This window comes from Oncorhynchus tshawytscha, linkage group LG15 (genome assembly GCF_018296145.1).
Source record: "Oncorhynchus tshawytscha isolate Ot180627B linkage group LG15, Otsh_v2.0, whole genome shotgun sequence".
Lineage (NCBI taxonomy): Eukaryota > Metazoa > Chordata > Actinopteri > Salmoniformes > Salmonidae > Oncorhynchus > Oncorhynchus tshawytscha.
Window position 1 is genome coordinate 30305694 of NC_056443.1, and position 16414 is coordinate 30322107.

At 43.1% G+C, this 16414-nt stretch overlaps 1 protein-coding gene across 1 annotated transcript in view; it reads right to left on the minus strand.

Moving 5' to 3' along the window:
* Nucleotides 1–16414, minus strand: part of LOC112214814 (cGMP-specific 3',5'-cyclic phosphodiesterase) — a 93207-nt gene that overhangs the window by 32268 nt on the left and 44525 nt on the right. Inside the window, 1 exon segment of the mRNA XM_042297814.1 lies at nucleotides 6663–6730. Coding sequence (XP_042153748.1) covers nucleotides 6663–6730 — 68 coding nt within the window.

Sequence of the window (16414 nt, forward strand, 5' to 3'; positions counted from 1 at the left end):
TCTTAGCTAGCAGTCATCATGAATCAAGTCGACAATCTACTGGCAAATCCATTTCAATCCTTGTCATATAGCAAATTATGAAGAGACATTATAGATAAAGCATATTGGTGCTCATCAGCCATTGGACATTACATTACACAAGTTGGAAATCGCAAATTCAACAATGAGTGGTTTGGAAGGAATCAGTGGCTAAATGCAAGTGTTGCAAAGCAAGCACTATTCTTCAGTGGAGTGGGTGTGTGGTCTAAGTCTGCGTTTAAGGGTCTCTTTTCCAAGTTTAAAAGGATAAACATTCAACACCACTGGCCATGAAAGGTAGAATACATTGGTCTTGCTGTCAATCCAGCATGACTTCTGCCACATTCAAAACAACTGGAGACTCGGAACATCTCAGATGTCAACTGGGAACTGGAAAAAAATGAGCTCCGACTGGGAAAATACAGTCATCCAACTCTGAATTCCAAGTCGGGAACTCGCGCCTCTTTCTACAACATCGACATGAAGATCACCAACGTCATGATTCAACCTATTTTTTTTACGAGTTTATAATTATAATTTTTTTACCTTTATTTAACTAGGCAAGTCAGTTAAGAACGACCTAGGAACAGTGGGTTAACTGCCTGTTAGAACGACCTAGTCAGCTCGGGGGTTTGAACTTGCAACCTTCCGATTCCTAGTCCAACGCTCTAACCACTAGGCTACCCTGCCGCCCCCGAGTTCCCAGTTGTCTTGAAAGCACCATAAATCCAGAGAATGCCTGACTTTGATGTCAAACTTTTACTAAATGTTTTGATGACTAACAGTTTGTGGGCGTATAACAGTTTGTCACCGTTATAGTGCAATTCATGTATTGTTCAGTGTTGTTTAGTGGCTTTGCTGGCATGCATCAAAAATATTTTGGGGGAGTTTTCCCCGCCAAGATTTACATGCTATTTACATGCTATCACCGCAGGCTAGCCTACACCAAGCCCAACACAGGCTAGCACACACCAAGCCCACACCAGCCCAACATGGCCAGCCTACAACAGCCTAACACGAGCCAGCCCACACCAAGCCCAACACAGGCTAGCCCACACCAGCCCAACATGGCCAGCCTACAACAGCCCAACATGGGCCAGCCTACAACAGCCTAACACAGCCCAACATGGGCCAGCCCACACCAAGCCCCCAACACAGGCTAGCCCACACCAAGCCCACACCAGCCCAACATGGCCAGCCTACAACAGCCCAACACGGGCCAGCCTACAACAGCCCAACACAGGCCAGCCAACACAGGCTAGCCCACACCAAGCCCAAGACAGGCTAGTCCACATCAAGCCCAACACAGGTTAGCCCACACCAAGCCCAACACAGGCTAGCCCACACCAAGCCAATGCAGGCTAGCCCACAAAAAGCCTAACACAGGCTAGCCCACACCAGCCCAACATGGTCAGCCTACAACAGCCCAACACGGGGCAGCCTACAACAGGCCAGCCCACACCAAGCCCAGCACAAGTTACCACACACCAAGCCCAGCACAGGCTAGCCCACCCCATGCCAACATGCAACAATTTAAAATATTTTACTGAGTTACAGTTCATACAAGGAAATTGAAATAAATTCAATAGGCCCTAATCTATGAATTTCACATGACTGGGAATACAGATATGCATCTGTTGGTCACAGATACCTTAACAAGAAGCAGGGGCGTGGATCAGAAAACCAGTCAGTATCTGGTGTGACCACCATTTGTCTCATTCATTGTGAAACTTCTCTTTCGTATAGAGTTGATCAGGCTGTTGATTGTGGCCTGTGGAATGTTGTCCCACTCCTCTTCAATGGCTGTGTGAAGTTGCTGGATATTGGCAGGAACTGGAACACGCTGTCGTACACGTTGTTCCAGAGCATCCCAAACATGCTCAATGGGTGACGTCTGGTGTGTATGCAGGCCATGGAAGAACTGGGACATGTTCAGCTTTCAGGACTTGTGTACAGATCCTTGCGACATGGGGCCGTGCATTATAATGCTGAAACATAAAGTGATGGCGGCAGATGAATAGCAGGACAATGGGCCTCAGGATCTCATCACAGTATCTCTGTGTGTTCAAATTGCCATCAATAAAATACAATTGTGTTCGTCGTCCGTAGCCTGTGCCTGCCCACACCATAACTCCACTGCCACCGTGGTGCACTCAGGAAACGTTGACGTTGGCAAACCACTCGCCCACACGACACCATACTCGTTGTCTGCCATCTGCCAGGTACAGTTAAAACCGGGATTCATCTGTGAAGAGCTTCTCCAGTTTGCCAGTGGCCATCGAAGGTGAGCATTTGCCCACTGAAGTCGGTCACGACGCCGAACTGCAGTGAGGATGACGAGTAAGCAGATGAGCTTCTCTGAGACGGATTCTGACAGTTTGTGCAGATATTCTGTTCTGCGGTTGTGAGTCCGGATGGACATACTGCTAAATTCTCTACAACGAATTATGGTAGAAAAATAAACGTTAATTTCTCTGGCAACAGCTTTGGTGGAAATTCTGCATGCCAATTGCACACTCCCTCAAAACTTGAGACATCTGTGGTATTGTGTTGTGTGACAAAGCTGCAAATTTTAGAGTGGCCTTTTATTGTCCTTATCTTGGCAAAGGAGAAATGCTTACTATAACAGGGATGTAAACACATGTGTGCACAACATTTGAGAGAAATAAGCTTTTTGTGCGTATGGAACATTTCTGGGATCTTTTATTTCAGCTCATGAAACCAACACTTTACATGTTGCATTTATATTTTGTTCAGTATAGTTATATAAACTTAACAGTTTCTCTTCTAAAAATATATGTGTGATAGTAACAACTCGGTTGTCTATCTGATACAATGTGTCAGATACCTTTAACACTTGAAAATCAGGCAATAATGCATTGAATTAAATTGTAAGAATGATTAATTATTTAGAAAATGTATTATTATTAAATAGCAAAGGTGCATTGGCCCATCGTGCCAATGTGGTCATGTTTGTTGGGTTGTTGCCCTATGAGTGAGTGAGTGAGTGAGTGAGTGAGTGAGTGAGTGAGTGAGTGAGTGAGTGAGTGAGTGAGTGAGTGAGTGTAGAGGTATAAGAATAAGTCTCCAGTGGATTTGAGTCAAAAACAGTCCGCTCCAATATGGTTGGCACACTGTTTTCTTTGATGCGTGTGTGAGAGTGAGTGTGACAGTGAGAGTGAGTGTGTGTGTTGGTCATCATTAAAACTCTCACATCAGAGCTCTCCTTTATCTAGACTAGATATGATTAGATGGTAATAGAAACTGATGAGAGAGACTGAGCAGCTGGAGAATGTGATGGAATTGGCTTGAATGGTACTGGACAGGATAGTGTGTGTGTGCCTGTTTGCCTGCGTGTGCGTGCGTGTGTGTGTGTGACGAGAGAACAGGATCACAGGTTAACACCAGGGGCTGGATTCCTACTCCACGAGAACATTCCGGAACAGAACAAAGAGTAAAGCAGAGAAGTTGTTCTGTTCTGGCTTCATCTAAAAAAGACTCCTTGGACATTCAGTCTTTGGGCTAACTATCACAGTGTGTTCTCATCAACACTGAGCCTGGCAAGTAAACTGTGTGTGTGTGTATGTGTGTATGTGTGTATGTGTGTATGTGTGTGTGTGTGGGGGGGGGGTGTACGTGCGCCTGCTCCTGAAACACCTCCCACCACTGAGTCAAAGCTAACATCCTGCTATTAGCTGTATCCCTTAGGCCCCCGCAGAAGGCTACAAATGTCTGGCTCCCCAGGCAGGAGTAGTCCTACAGTATACACAGAACAACCTATTTGGCCCATTAGAAGATGGAAACAGAGTAGAACGTGTTTGGGTCTGCCAAGCCAGAATGTAAAAGAACGAGACACAATGGGCTGGAGGGGGGGGTGACAACCACGTCTGTTTCATTTCACTTCTGTCCTCCTGGATGTCTCAGTTTCTTTGTCTCTAACTCTTGCCTGGGAGCAAGCTCTCTCCTTCTGTCTCTCCCCATTTCTCTACTGTCAGTAGAGAAGAGCACACTCTCTCAGACAAGTAGACAGACTGACACACACACACACACACACACACACACACACACACACACACACCCATCCCACTACCCACGCTCCCGCCCACATTCAATCCTAATGGCTGCGAGGTGTAGAGTGGGTGAGGTGGCGATAGATAAAGGCTGAGGTGGGTGGGGTTAGATCCTTCCTGTTTGGCCCTGTCTGGGGGTGTCCTCGGATGGGGCCACAGTGTCTCCTGACCCCTCCTGTCTCAGCCTCCAGTATTTATGCTGCAGTAGTTAATGTGTCGGGGGGCTAGGGTCAGTTTGTTATATCTGGAGTACCTCTCCTGTCCTATTCGGTGTCCTGTGTGAATCTAAGTGTGCGTTCTCTAATTCTCTCTTTCTCTCTCTCTCTCTCTCTCAGAGGACCTGAGCCCTAGGACCATGCCCCAGGACTACCTGACATGATGACTCCTTGCTGTCCCCAGTCCACCTGGCCGTGCTGCTGCTCCAGTTTCAACTGTTCTGCCTTATTATTATTCGACCATGCTGGTCATTTATGAACATTTGAACATCTTGGCCATGTTCTGTTATAATCTCCACCCGGCACAGCCAGAAGAGGACTGGCCACCCCACATAGCCTGGTTCCTCTCTAGGTTTCTTCCTAGGTTTTGGCCTTTCTAGGGAGTTTTTCCTAGCCACCGTGCTTCTACACCTGCATTGCTTGCTGTTTGGGGTTTTAGGCTGGGTTTCTGTACAGCACTTTGAGATATCAGCTGATGTACGAAGGGCTATAGAAATTTGATTTGATTTGATTTGAGGTGAACAGTAGATGCTCCGACGCCTGGCGGGCTCCGAGACGTATGAGAACAAATCACCCCCCAGGATCAGGGTGATGGATTCAACTACTCTCATTCTCCATCTCATCTCCTCCTCCATTTCGTTCCCCATCTCATCTCCTCCTCCATTTCGTTCCCCATCTCATCTCCTCCTCCATTTCGTTCCCCGTCTCATTCTCCATCTCATCTCCTCCTCCATTTCGTTCCCCGTCTCATTCTCCCTCTCATCTCCTCCTCCATTTCGTTCCCCGTCTCATTCTCCCTCTCTGTCTGTCTTTCCTCCCCAGTTAAATAGATCTGATAAGCTCACACCAGTTTAAGACTTTTGGGATGTTGGTAGTTGGTGATGTACTGTATGAGCAGCAGCTTGTGTGGTTTGAACCCAAATCCGTACGAAACCATAACCTTCAGGTGATCTTTAGTTCAAATGCCACACTGTCCATTAACAGCCTACTACAAGGCAGAAAAGACAGACAATTTCTGATTCCATCTAGTCAGCAACAATAATGTATTAGTATTTATTTAATATTAATTTATTAGTATTTATTTAGTATGTATTTATTTAATATTAATTTATTAGTATTTATTTAGTATGAATGTATTCGTATTTATTTAGTATTTATTTATTAGTATTTATTTAATATTAATTTATTAGTATTTATTTAGTATGCATTTATTAGTATTGATTTAATATTAATTTATTAGTATTGATTTAATATTAATTTATTTGTATTATTTTAATATTCATTTATTTGTATTTATTTACTAGTATTTATTTACTATTAATTTATTCGTATTTATTTAGTATTTATTAGTACTTATTTAGTATTTATTTATTAGTACTTATTACATAGTACAGCCATTTTATTCTTGCTACCAAGAATGGTTTAGATAAATAGAAGACAAATCGTTGTTAACCTAAACTGAGTTCAATTGCGTTGAATTCAGTTGAGTTCCAAGTCATTAGACCCTGATCTTGGACAGCTTGTGAAAAAAAAGGCATGAAGTAGAAGGAAGTCTCACTGATTGTTCTAATAGTCAACACTTGACTTTCCATCTCCTGACAGACCTCCCTATTACTTATTAAGACATGAAGTTTAGCTGCCCACGTGGGCACCCAGCATAGCCAGTCAGGCAGCATAACAAGTCCGTAGCTCTCCACTGGGCCCTTGGCCTGTGCTTGTTAGGCCATCTCTGAAAGCCTTCCAAAAGGGAAAGAAAAATCGCCTTTCAATGTGATAGATTGCTCCTAAACAGATTGTGATGGAGGAGCTGTCAAATGTGTCTCAAAAGGGGTTCATAGAAGAGTTTTTATATCAGGGTCCTTTAATAGGGACAGGGCCGTAGCTCCGGATCCGATGTTGTCGCTCTCGCCAAGGGGGGATGATGTAGGACTTTTCTTCAAACTAAAGTCAACTCTGTTAAAGTCAGAGAGGTCTTGACTAAACATCATAGTTGGGGTCAGGAGCTTTTCCTGAACACATTACCCTTCACCTGTAAAAACTCCTGGCACTACACAAAGATCCTTGCTGGAGGACTCTCTCTTTCACTTCCCCCTCCCCCACCCCATCTTCATAGGCCTACAAACACAATCCCTCAAATCTTACGAATACGTAGTTCATTTATACTACCAAGTTTAAATCATAATCATTGTAAATAATGATTGTCAATTAGTAATTCTCAATTGAAAGCCCTTCACATTGGATTGGGGTAGTATCTCATCCCATCCACCAACTATGTCTAGATACATAGCAGCCATATTTGTTATATTAGACAACCAGTTTCAAATGATCCATGTTTAATAGTTAGAGGTTATCGCCTTACCTTTTGGGGGTGTCCATGGCCTCTCCCAGGTCCTCATATTCCATGTGAAACACGCTGGAGAAGGAGTTCTGGAACATACAACCACCACAACAGCAGCCATTACTGACTACGAAGGGAGACAAAGGGAGAGAGACATGCCAGCCCAGTAAAAATGAGGGAGAGTGTGTGTGTGTGTGTGTGTTTGTGCAAACCGCGAGAATACTAAGCATAATGATGATACCCGATGGTAGCAGCGTGTCGTTTTTAATTATTAAACCCAAACCATAGCCCTAACTTTAACCACTCGGGATGAATGACTAAACGGTTAACCTCTGCATTATTCCTGTTTTGCCCATGCAACCATGCTGAATTAATGCGCCAAAAATAGACATTTGTTTATAATACGTTGAAATTTGACAGGGAAACTATGAGATCTTGTTGGTCTGTGTGTGTGTCTGCGCTCGTCAGGTTTGCATGGGCCCTCATGTAAGTTAAAAATACCTGAATGCTGATTGGTTAAAACAGCATTCCAGCCAGTGTCTATTCCACAAGTTATTAACATCGGCTAAATCTATGATGTTAAGATTCCTATTTACTCTGTCTCATCAGCCCAGCCAGGCAATTTATAAACTTGATCTTCACTATAAAAAACATCTAGACATTATCTCACATTTCTTTTAGACTAACATTTAGTTTTCAACAGTGGAGATTTGTATAAACCATGCTGTCTGTCTCTCCGACATTTGCAACATTGTTTCAATATTCTAATTCGATCTCCAGCTGTCCCATAGTAATGAGCGTGTTGGGAGTCGGGAGGAGACAGACAGTCAGGCAGCGTTTCTCAGCCAGTCGAAATCATGAATCAGCTGGCATAATTTGTATGTATAAATACAAAGACATGTCAATTGAAAAAAGTGCAGCTAGTTTAGTTTGCAGTCTTTCCAGCTTCAGATTGAAGTGATTGTGTTAGCTGTGTTGTTGGCTAGCTCCTCTGAACAACAATATCCTGATGAGTGAGCACATTATCTATGCCAAGCGAAATCGCGCCACATTACCTCATTGTTATTGATGTATCCAAATAGTCACTAGAAAACAGCTTAAACAAATGCAAATGCAGCTACTTTGCTGTTATTCTGGCTGCACTTTTTGACGTAACTGTAAATTAGCCATAATTGGCCAGCCAGTTTGGCAATGGAACATTTAGAACGAACGACTGGGTTGCGTCCATAGATACAGAACAAAAAGACTGAATGACTGGGTTGCGTCCATAGATACAGAACAAAAAGACTGAATGACTGGGTTGCGTTTCTGGCAACCAAAACGATAGAACGAACGACCAGCCGGCTTGGGTAGCAACCCTAGATTTGTGTCGGGATTATATCTTGTGGCAGGCTGAAATAGTATAAATAAATTCATCAAAATCAAGTTTTTAATGAAAATATGTCAATCATTATTTGAATATGTTGGTAACCCATTACATAAAAGTGATAATGCCCTCGAAGCCGGTGTATGGAAGATATATTTGCATGGTTTGTCGGCAAATACCATTTAAATGTAGATGTTTTTTGCATTGGATATATTTACCATATCATATGGAGACAGAAACATAAACCTTTTATCTTATCATAAGTAGACATAATTGCAAATGATTAAATCCTTCCAATAGAAATAAAAAAATGATTTAGTTATGAATTAAACTTTAAGTAAATGAGTTGACTCTTCACATGGGATGATTTCACTGAACAACAAAAGAAAGGGAATATTGAATGATCCTCAATGATCCATTGCATCTCCCAAAAACGTTTTCAACATCTGTAAAATGATAGTCTAGAAACTAAAGCTTTGGTTGTCTTCCTCTCAGGCTTCCATGTCTTCTCACTGGACCTCATCAATGTCCACCTCTTGAACATCAGACTCTGAGGCCTCATTTTCACTGTCACTTTCCAACCTTGTTGAGGATGGCTCATTGTCAGGCTCACAAATACTCAAATTTGCTCAGATGGCCACCGATTTTTCAACCCTTGTATTGGTCAGCCTGTTGCGTGCTTTGTTGTATGTGTTCACCAACAAGGACCAGATGCACTCTGAGGCGGTTGATGTTTGTGGGATTTGGAGGATGATGGAGGCAGGGGAAAGAGCCTCAGATCCACAAAGTCCCTTCCACGAGGTGGCTGATGAGATATGTTGGCACGACTGCCATATTACATCTCCATCCCAAAGCCCTTGCTTGGAAGTGTATTTCGCCAGACTGCCAAGAACCTTGCCCTTATTCAGGCCAAGGTGGCGAGACACGGTAGTGATGACACCATAGGCCTTGAGCTCTGCTCCAGACAGGATGCTCCTGCCAGCATACTTGGGGTCCAACATGTACACTGCGGCGTGTATGGGCTTCAGGTAGAAGTCTTCATGCTTTTTGATGTATTTCAGAACTGCAGTTTCCTCTGTTTGTGCAATGGCTACTGCTATAGGTTTCAGGAGTTTCAGGCTGCTTACCACTCTCTCCCGAAATAAATCATCCAGGAGGAACCTCTTGATGGGGCTGTCCACATCGGCAGACTGTGATATGGCCATTTCTTGGAGAAACTCCTTCCCCTCCAGGAGGCTGTCAAACATGATGACAACACCACCCCAACGGGTGTTGCTGGGCAGCTTCCATGCGGTGCTCTTTATTCTTCTCACTTTGCTTGGTGCGGTAGATTACTACTATAACTTGATGGCCCTTCACATGCGCCTTAACCATTTCCTTGGCTCTCTTGTAGAGTGTATCCATTGTTTTCAGTGACATGAGGTTCTCGAGGAGCAGATTCAATGCATGAGCAGCACAGCCAATGGGTGTAATGTGAGGGTAGGACTCCTCCACTTTAGACCAAGCAGCCGTCATGTTCACAGCATTGTCTGTCACCAGTGCAAATACCTTCTGTGGTCCAAGGTCATTGATGACCGCCTTCAGCTCATCTGCAATGTAGAGACCAGTGTGTCTGTTGTCCCTTGTGTCTGTGCTCTTGTAGAATACTGGTTGAGGGGTGGAGATGATGTAGTTAATAATTCCTTGGCCACGAACATTCAACCACCCATCAGAGATGATTGCAATACAGTTTGCTTTCTCTATGATTTGCTTGACCTTCACTTGAACTCTGTTAAACTCTGCATCCAGAAAATGTGTAGATAAAGCATGTCTGGTTGGAGGGGTGTACGCTGGGCGAAGAACATTCAGAAATCTCTTTCAATACACATTGCCTGGGAGCATCGGAGGTGAACTAGTTGCATACACAGCTCGAGCAATACATTCATCTGCATTTCTCTGACTACGTTCCTCCATTGAGTCAAAAAAACATCTGATTCCAGGAGGATCATGAGCTGTTGTTATCGATAAGGTGTCTGATTCATCATTTCCACCTAGAATAGAAGCAGAGTGACTTTTGTCCGAGGTTGCTTGTTGTGAGCACTGAGGGAACATTATGCACTTGGCCAGATGATTCTGTATCTTTGTTGCATTCTTCACATATGATTTGGCACAGTATTTGCACATATACACAGCTTTGCCTTCTACATTAGCTGCAGTGAAATGTCTCCACACATCAGATAGTGCCCGTGGCATTTTCCTGTAAAAATTTGAAAAATATGAGTAAAAAAATAACAAACACAATTCCATGTAGATATAAATAGTTAAGCAGATAGATTAAACAACCCCTTTGTAAGATAAATGTTTTAAAATGAAACATGTATGGAAACAGGTGAAATAACACTCCTCAGTTAGCAGGCTCAAGCAAGCTAAAACCCACATGGTAGCAACAACTAACTAGCAGAAATGGTTAAGTTAGAAATTATTTAAACGCACTTTGCTGTCGGCTACTATTTATTAGTTAACAAAAAATCATGTATGTCATATCAAATATATTCACCCCACCCAGTATTGTAATCAAAACTTACCAGAAAGCATGTAGTCCTTGGCTCAGACAGTGTAGTAGTGTGGGCTCAAAAGCATCTCATTAGTGTGCACTAGCTTGAGAATCAGCTGTACATGTGATGGAAGAATGCACTGTGCATGCAGAGGGTTGCAATTCCATTGAATTGGGGATAGTTTAACCAAAACATGCCACAAGACCTAGAATTGCCTTATGTGTATCCCACAAAAAAAGGTTCACTGTTATAATCAAACTTTTTTGCTGAATTTAAGCAAAATTCCCCAAATTCCCGGGCTTCCCATGGAAAATTTACGAAAGAATTCTGGAAATTTACTGAAAAGTTTTCCGGCCCTTTGCCACCCTATGAACCACCGAGACCAACCGGTAATTACTGAGGCACCACCATCCGTACAACCCTCTCTCTCCCCACTCCCAACGGAGAGAGGGAAGTTTATATATTTCAGGCCTGGCCAGAAGCTGAGTTTATTTCAGCATTCCCTGACTCATGGTTACCCCCTTATAGGGACTTGTTTTCAACCTGCGCTCTCCCTCTCGCAAAGTATCCTTTTTCCATTTTTAAGAGCCGAGAGGGTGAGGCGGGATGTTCTGATCCTGTGTAAGTCAACTACATGAGAGTGGGGGAAGTTGTATTCAAAAATGTCAACAAATAAATAATCTACCTCACTTTCTATCACTGGGTGTCATACAACTCAATCTGAGTTAAGTCTGAATGGGTCTCGTGTTAAACATACAGAATATCGCTGTCAAGCTTTAGCCTGTCAGGGAAAGTTTACATTAAGTCCCTAAGGGTTTACTTTAAAAAAAAAAATGTTTGTTTGGGTATATACTTCCACCTATGTCAGTGGTGTTTGGCTGGATTTTATAGCAGCAACACAAGGGACTTTTATCGAGACATGCCTGTAATTGTTTAGTGTAATAACTAATCCAGGTTGTTTATAAAGGTCCATGTTGGCTAAACGAATCCCAGTCGCCTTGTCTGGCCTGGTTGGTTATATGACATCTGATACACCTCTCTGTTGGATTCAAGTCGGTGTCTGACCCAAAACAACAATGTGATGAGAGTTTTAACGGCAGGAGAGCATGCTGACTTCCCGTCGGCGAACCAAATGTCAGAGTCTATCAGATATCCCATCGCCACTTTTACGGCTCAGTGGATAATGTGTACAACGTCCCTAGACAAGTCACATAAAGGAACAGAAGCATCCCTGTTAATTCAGTTAACAAGATTTCATAGCTCTAACTTGACAAATGACCCGGAGGCTTGTTAAACGCTAGCTTGGTCATTTACTGGACTTAGCTTGTAGAGGGAGTTTACAAACAGAGGAACATCAAATCAAATTGTATTTGTCACATGTCCCGAATACAACAGGTAGGGCCTGTTACAGTGAAATGCTGACTTACAAGCCCTTAACCAACAATGCAGTTAAGAAAATACCTAAAAAGAAAAGTAAGAGATAAAAATAACAAATAATTAAAGAGCCGCAGTAAATAACAATAGTGGGCTGTATACAGGGGGTACCGGTACAGAGTCAATGTGGAGGTTATATACAGGGGGTACCGGTACAGAGCCAATGTGCTGGGGCACCGGTGTAGAGGTAATATGTACATGTAGGTAGAGTTATATGGCTTAGTTGAGTTAGTACAGACGTTTACATTGAGAGAAGCATATGGGCTTGTCATACAGAGAGACAATGTATGGCCTCTCTCTCTCTCTCTCTTGAGGACTTGTGAGGCATCTGTTTCTCAAACTAGACACTCCAATGTACTTGTCCTCTTGTTCAGCTGTGCACCGGGGCCTCCCACTCCTCTTTCTACTCTGGTTAGGGCCAGTTTGTGCTGTTCTGTGAAGGGAGTAGTACACAGTATTGTACGAGAATAGACTGACGAGTTGTTGGATATATATATATATATATATATATATATATATATATATATATACACACACATAGAGAGAGAGAAAGCGAGAGAAAGACAGCGAGAGAGAGAGAGAGAGAAAGAGAGAGAAGAACCAGCTGGCCTGGCAACGAGAAACACACACACACAGTCACCTGGATGGCTCCCAAAGACAGAGACAGAGACAGACAGACAGACAGACAGACAGACAGACAGACAGGACAGATCGTGATTGATTCCCTTTGACCAGAGTGCCACTCTTACTTCAGTGGCATTAGAAGAGGCCCTTTCTCCTCTCCTGATTGTGAAGGTGACTCATTTCGGGCAAAACAACTTTCAATCCAAATTGCAGCCTTTTACAGAAAAGCTTTCAGCTCTCTCTAGTCAACTCCATCCTTTTCTCCCTCTTAAAGTCTTAAACACAATACAACATAATGGAGACGTCTGGTCTTAGTGTCTAGTGTTCTCCTCTTCTTACTCACTGCAATACATCACACTCCTCGCCGTAGATAAAAGTATCATTTTTTTCTGGAGGCTGTGGGGGGACTGTATGTGTGAAAGGGGAGTGGGAGAGTGTGTGTGTGTGTGTGTGTGTGTGTGTGTGTGTGTGTGTGTGTGTGTGTGTGCGTGAGCAAACGTGCGTTCATGTTTATAATATATAATATTCCAAAGGTAAAAGTATATTATTAATATCAAAGAGTTTGACATCCTATTTATAGGACTATTGAGAACTACATCGAAACTTCCATCTAAACTTCCACATCTAAAATCTGAGGTTTGTGTGCGGCTGCTCGGCCATTGAAACCCATTTCATGAAGCTCCCGACAAGCAGTTCTTGTTCTGACATTGCTTCCAAAGGCAGTTTGGAACTTGGCAGTGAGAGTTGCAACCGAGGACAGACGATTTTTTACACGCTACGCGCTTCAGCTCTCGGTGGTCCCATTCTGTGTGCTTCTGTGGCCAACCACTTCACAGCTGAGCTGTTGTTGCTCCTAGACGTTTCCACTTCACAATAACAACACTTACAGTTGACCGGGGCGGCTCTAGCAGGGCAGAAACTTGACAAACTGACTTGTTGGAAAGGTGTTATCCTATGACAGTGCCACGTTGAAAGTCACTGAACTCTTCAGTACGGGCCATTCTACAACCAATATTTGTCTATGGAGATTGCATAGCTGTGTGCTTGATTTTATACACCTGTCAGCAACGGGTGTGGCTGAAATAGCCGAATCCACTCATCTGAAGCGGTGTCCACATACTTCTGTTTATATAGCGTAGGTATTTCTCTTGTCGAGGTGGGATAGGGCAGTGTGCAGTGTAATGGTGATTGCGTCGTTCATGGATCTGTTGGGGCGGCATGTGAATTGTAGTGGGTCTAGGTCAGTGGAGGCTGCTAAGAGGAGGACGGCTCATAATTACTGCTGGAATGGAGTAAATAGAATGGTATCAAACACATGGAAACCATGGAAACCATGGAAACCATGAGTTTGAAGTATTTGATATCATTCCACACATTCCGCCTCAGCCACAAGCCCGTCCTCCCCAATTAAGGTGCCACCAACCTCCTGTGGTCTAAGGTGTCGTGTAAGGTGGAGGTGATATGATCCTTAACTAGCCTTAACAAAGCACGTCATGGTGACCGAAGTGAGTGGTACGGGGCGATGGGCATTTAATTCAGTTACCTTTGCTTTCTTGGGTACAGGAACAATGGTGGACATCTTGAAGCAAGTAGGGACAATAGACTGGGATAGGGAGGGATTGAATATGACCGTAAACACTCCAGACAGCTGGTCTGTACCTACTCTGAGAATGCAGCTTGGGATGCACATTTTATTTCAATATAGCTCTTTATTTAGGTTGATGGTGTGGCGTTAAAACAATAACGTTGATTCATGACACCATTTTACTATCAACATTGAAACAAGGCCAAATCAAATGTCTAATTAATAAACATAATTCCAACCACCTAATATAATGTATATAGGATGAAAATGTGTCATTTTCAATCCAATTTCAACATATACATAGTTCTGATGATTATGTTGAAATTAGATTGGTTGAGTCAATGTATTTCAGATCAAGTTTTTATTTAACCCTTATTTAACCAGGTAAGTTGACTGAGAACACATTCTCATTAACAGCAACAACCTGGGGACTAGTTACAGGGGAGAAGAATGAGCCAATTGTAAGCTGGGGATGATTAGGTGACCATGATGGTATGAGGGCCAGATTGGAAATTTAGCCAGGACACCAGGGTTAACACCCCTACTCTTACAATGTGCCATGGGATCTTTAGTGACCACAGAGAGTCAGGACGCCCGTTTAACGTCCCATCCGAAAGATGAAACCCTACACAGGGCAATGTCCCCAATCACTGCCCTGGGGCATTGGGATATTTTTTTTAGACCAGAGGAAAGTGTGCCTCCTACTGGACCTCTAACACCGCTTCCAGCAGCATCTAGTCTCTATCCAGGGACTGACCAGGACCAACCCTGCTTAGCTTCAGAACCACGCCAGCAGTCAGACGCAGGGCGGTATGCTGCTGGAGAGAAAGAAACAGCTGGCCTGGCAATGAGAAACACACACACACACACACACACAGTCACCTGGACGGCTCCCTGTTTGTGCCAAAGATGTTAACCACAGACTCATATCTTTCTCAGTATCTATGACAACCTCCTGTGAGATGTTAGTGGAACGGTAATAAAATGTGGGTCTGTTTCTAACTACTGTGGAACATTGATGGTTTAGATGCTTTCTGCTTGGTAAATATGATGGAGGCCGAGTCTTGGACGCAGGCAGGCAAGCAGGCAGCCAGGCAGCCAGCCAGGCAGGCAGGCAGACACAGGCGGCGGATCGTGATTGATTCCCTTTGACCAGAGTGCCACTCTTACTTCAGTGGCATTAGAAGAGGCCCTTTCTCCTCTCCTGATTGTGAAGGTGACTCATTTCAGGCAAAACAACTTTCAATCCAAATTGCAGCCTTTTACAGAAAAGCTTTCAGCTCTCTCTAGTCAACTCCATCCTTTTCTCCCTCTTAAAGTCTTAAACACAACACAACACAACATAATGGAGACGTCTGGTCTTAGTGTCTAGTGTTCTCCTCTTCTTACTCACTGCAATACACCACACTCCTCACCGTAGATAAAAGTAGAAATGACAATTTATAGAAGTGTAGAAAAATAATAACACAAGGAATAAATACATCAGTAATTGTGTATTCAGATATATACTGTATGTACATTCAGATATATACTGTATGTACATTCAGATATATACTGTATGTACATTCAGATATATACTGTATGTACATTCAGAAATATACTGTATATACATTCAGATTGAGTTGAGTTGAGTTTATTTCTATTTTTACAGGGACAGTGCACATTAATCAACGTTTCAGTAAAAGTGCCGGTTTTAGCCAGCCGGCTAATTTTCAACCGCAGTCCCTGGGCAGGTTATTAAAAACAATTACAATATAGACAATAGCAACATACAACAAGCAAGACATAGCAACATAGGACAAGCAAGACGTAGCATACAGACAGAGCAACATAGGACAAGCAAGACATAGCATACAGACAGAGCAACATAGGACAAGCAAGACATAGCATACAGACAGAGCAACATAGGACAAGCAAGACATAGCATACAGACAGAGCAACATACAACAAGCAAGACAGCATACAGACAGAGCAACATAGGACAAGCAAGACGTAGCATACAGACAGAGCAACATACAACAAGCAAGACGTAGCATACAGACAGAGCAACATAGGACAAGCAAGACATAGCATACAGACAGAGCAACATAGAACAAAAAGCAGCAAGACAAAATTCATAAAAGCAACAAAGTGTTTCCACACCTCACAAGCTACAGACAACAGACAACATGGAGAGCGGCAACACACAGCTAGGGACCATGTTCACAAATCTGATTGACCTTTAGCCATG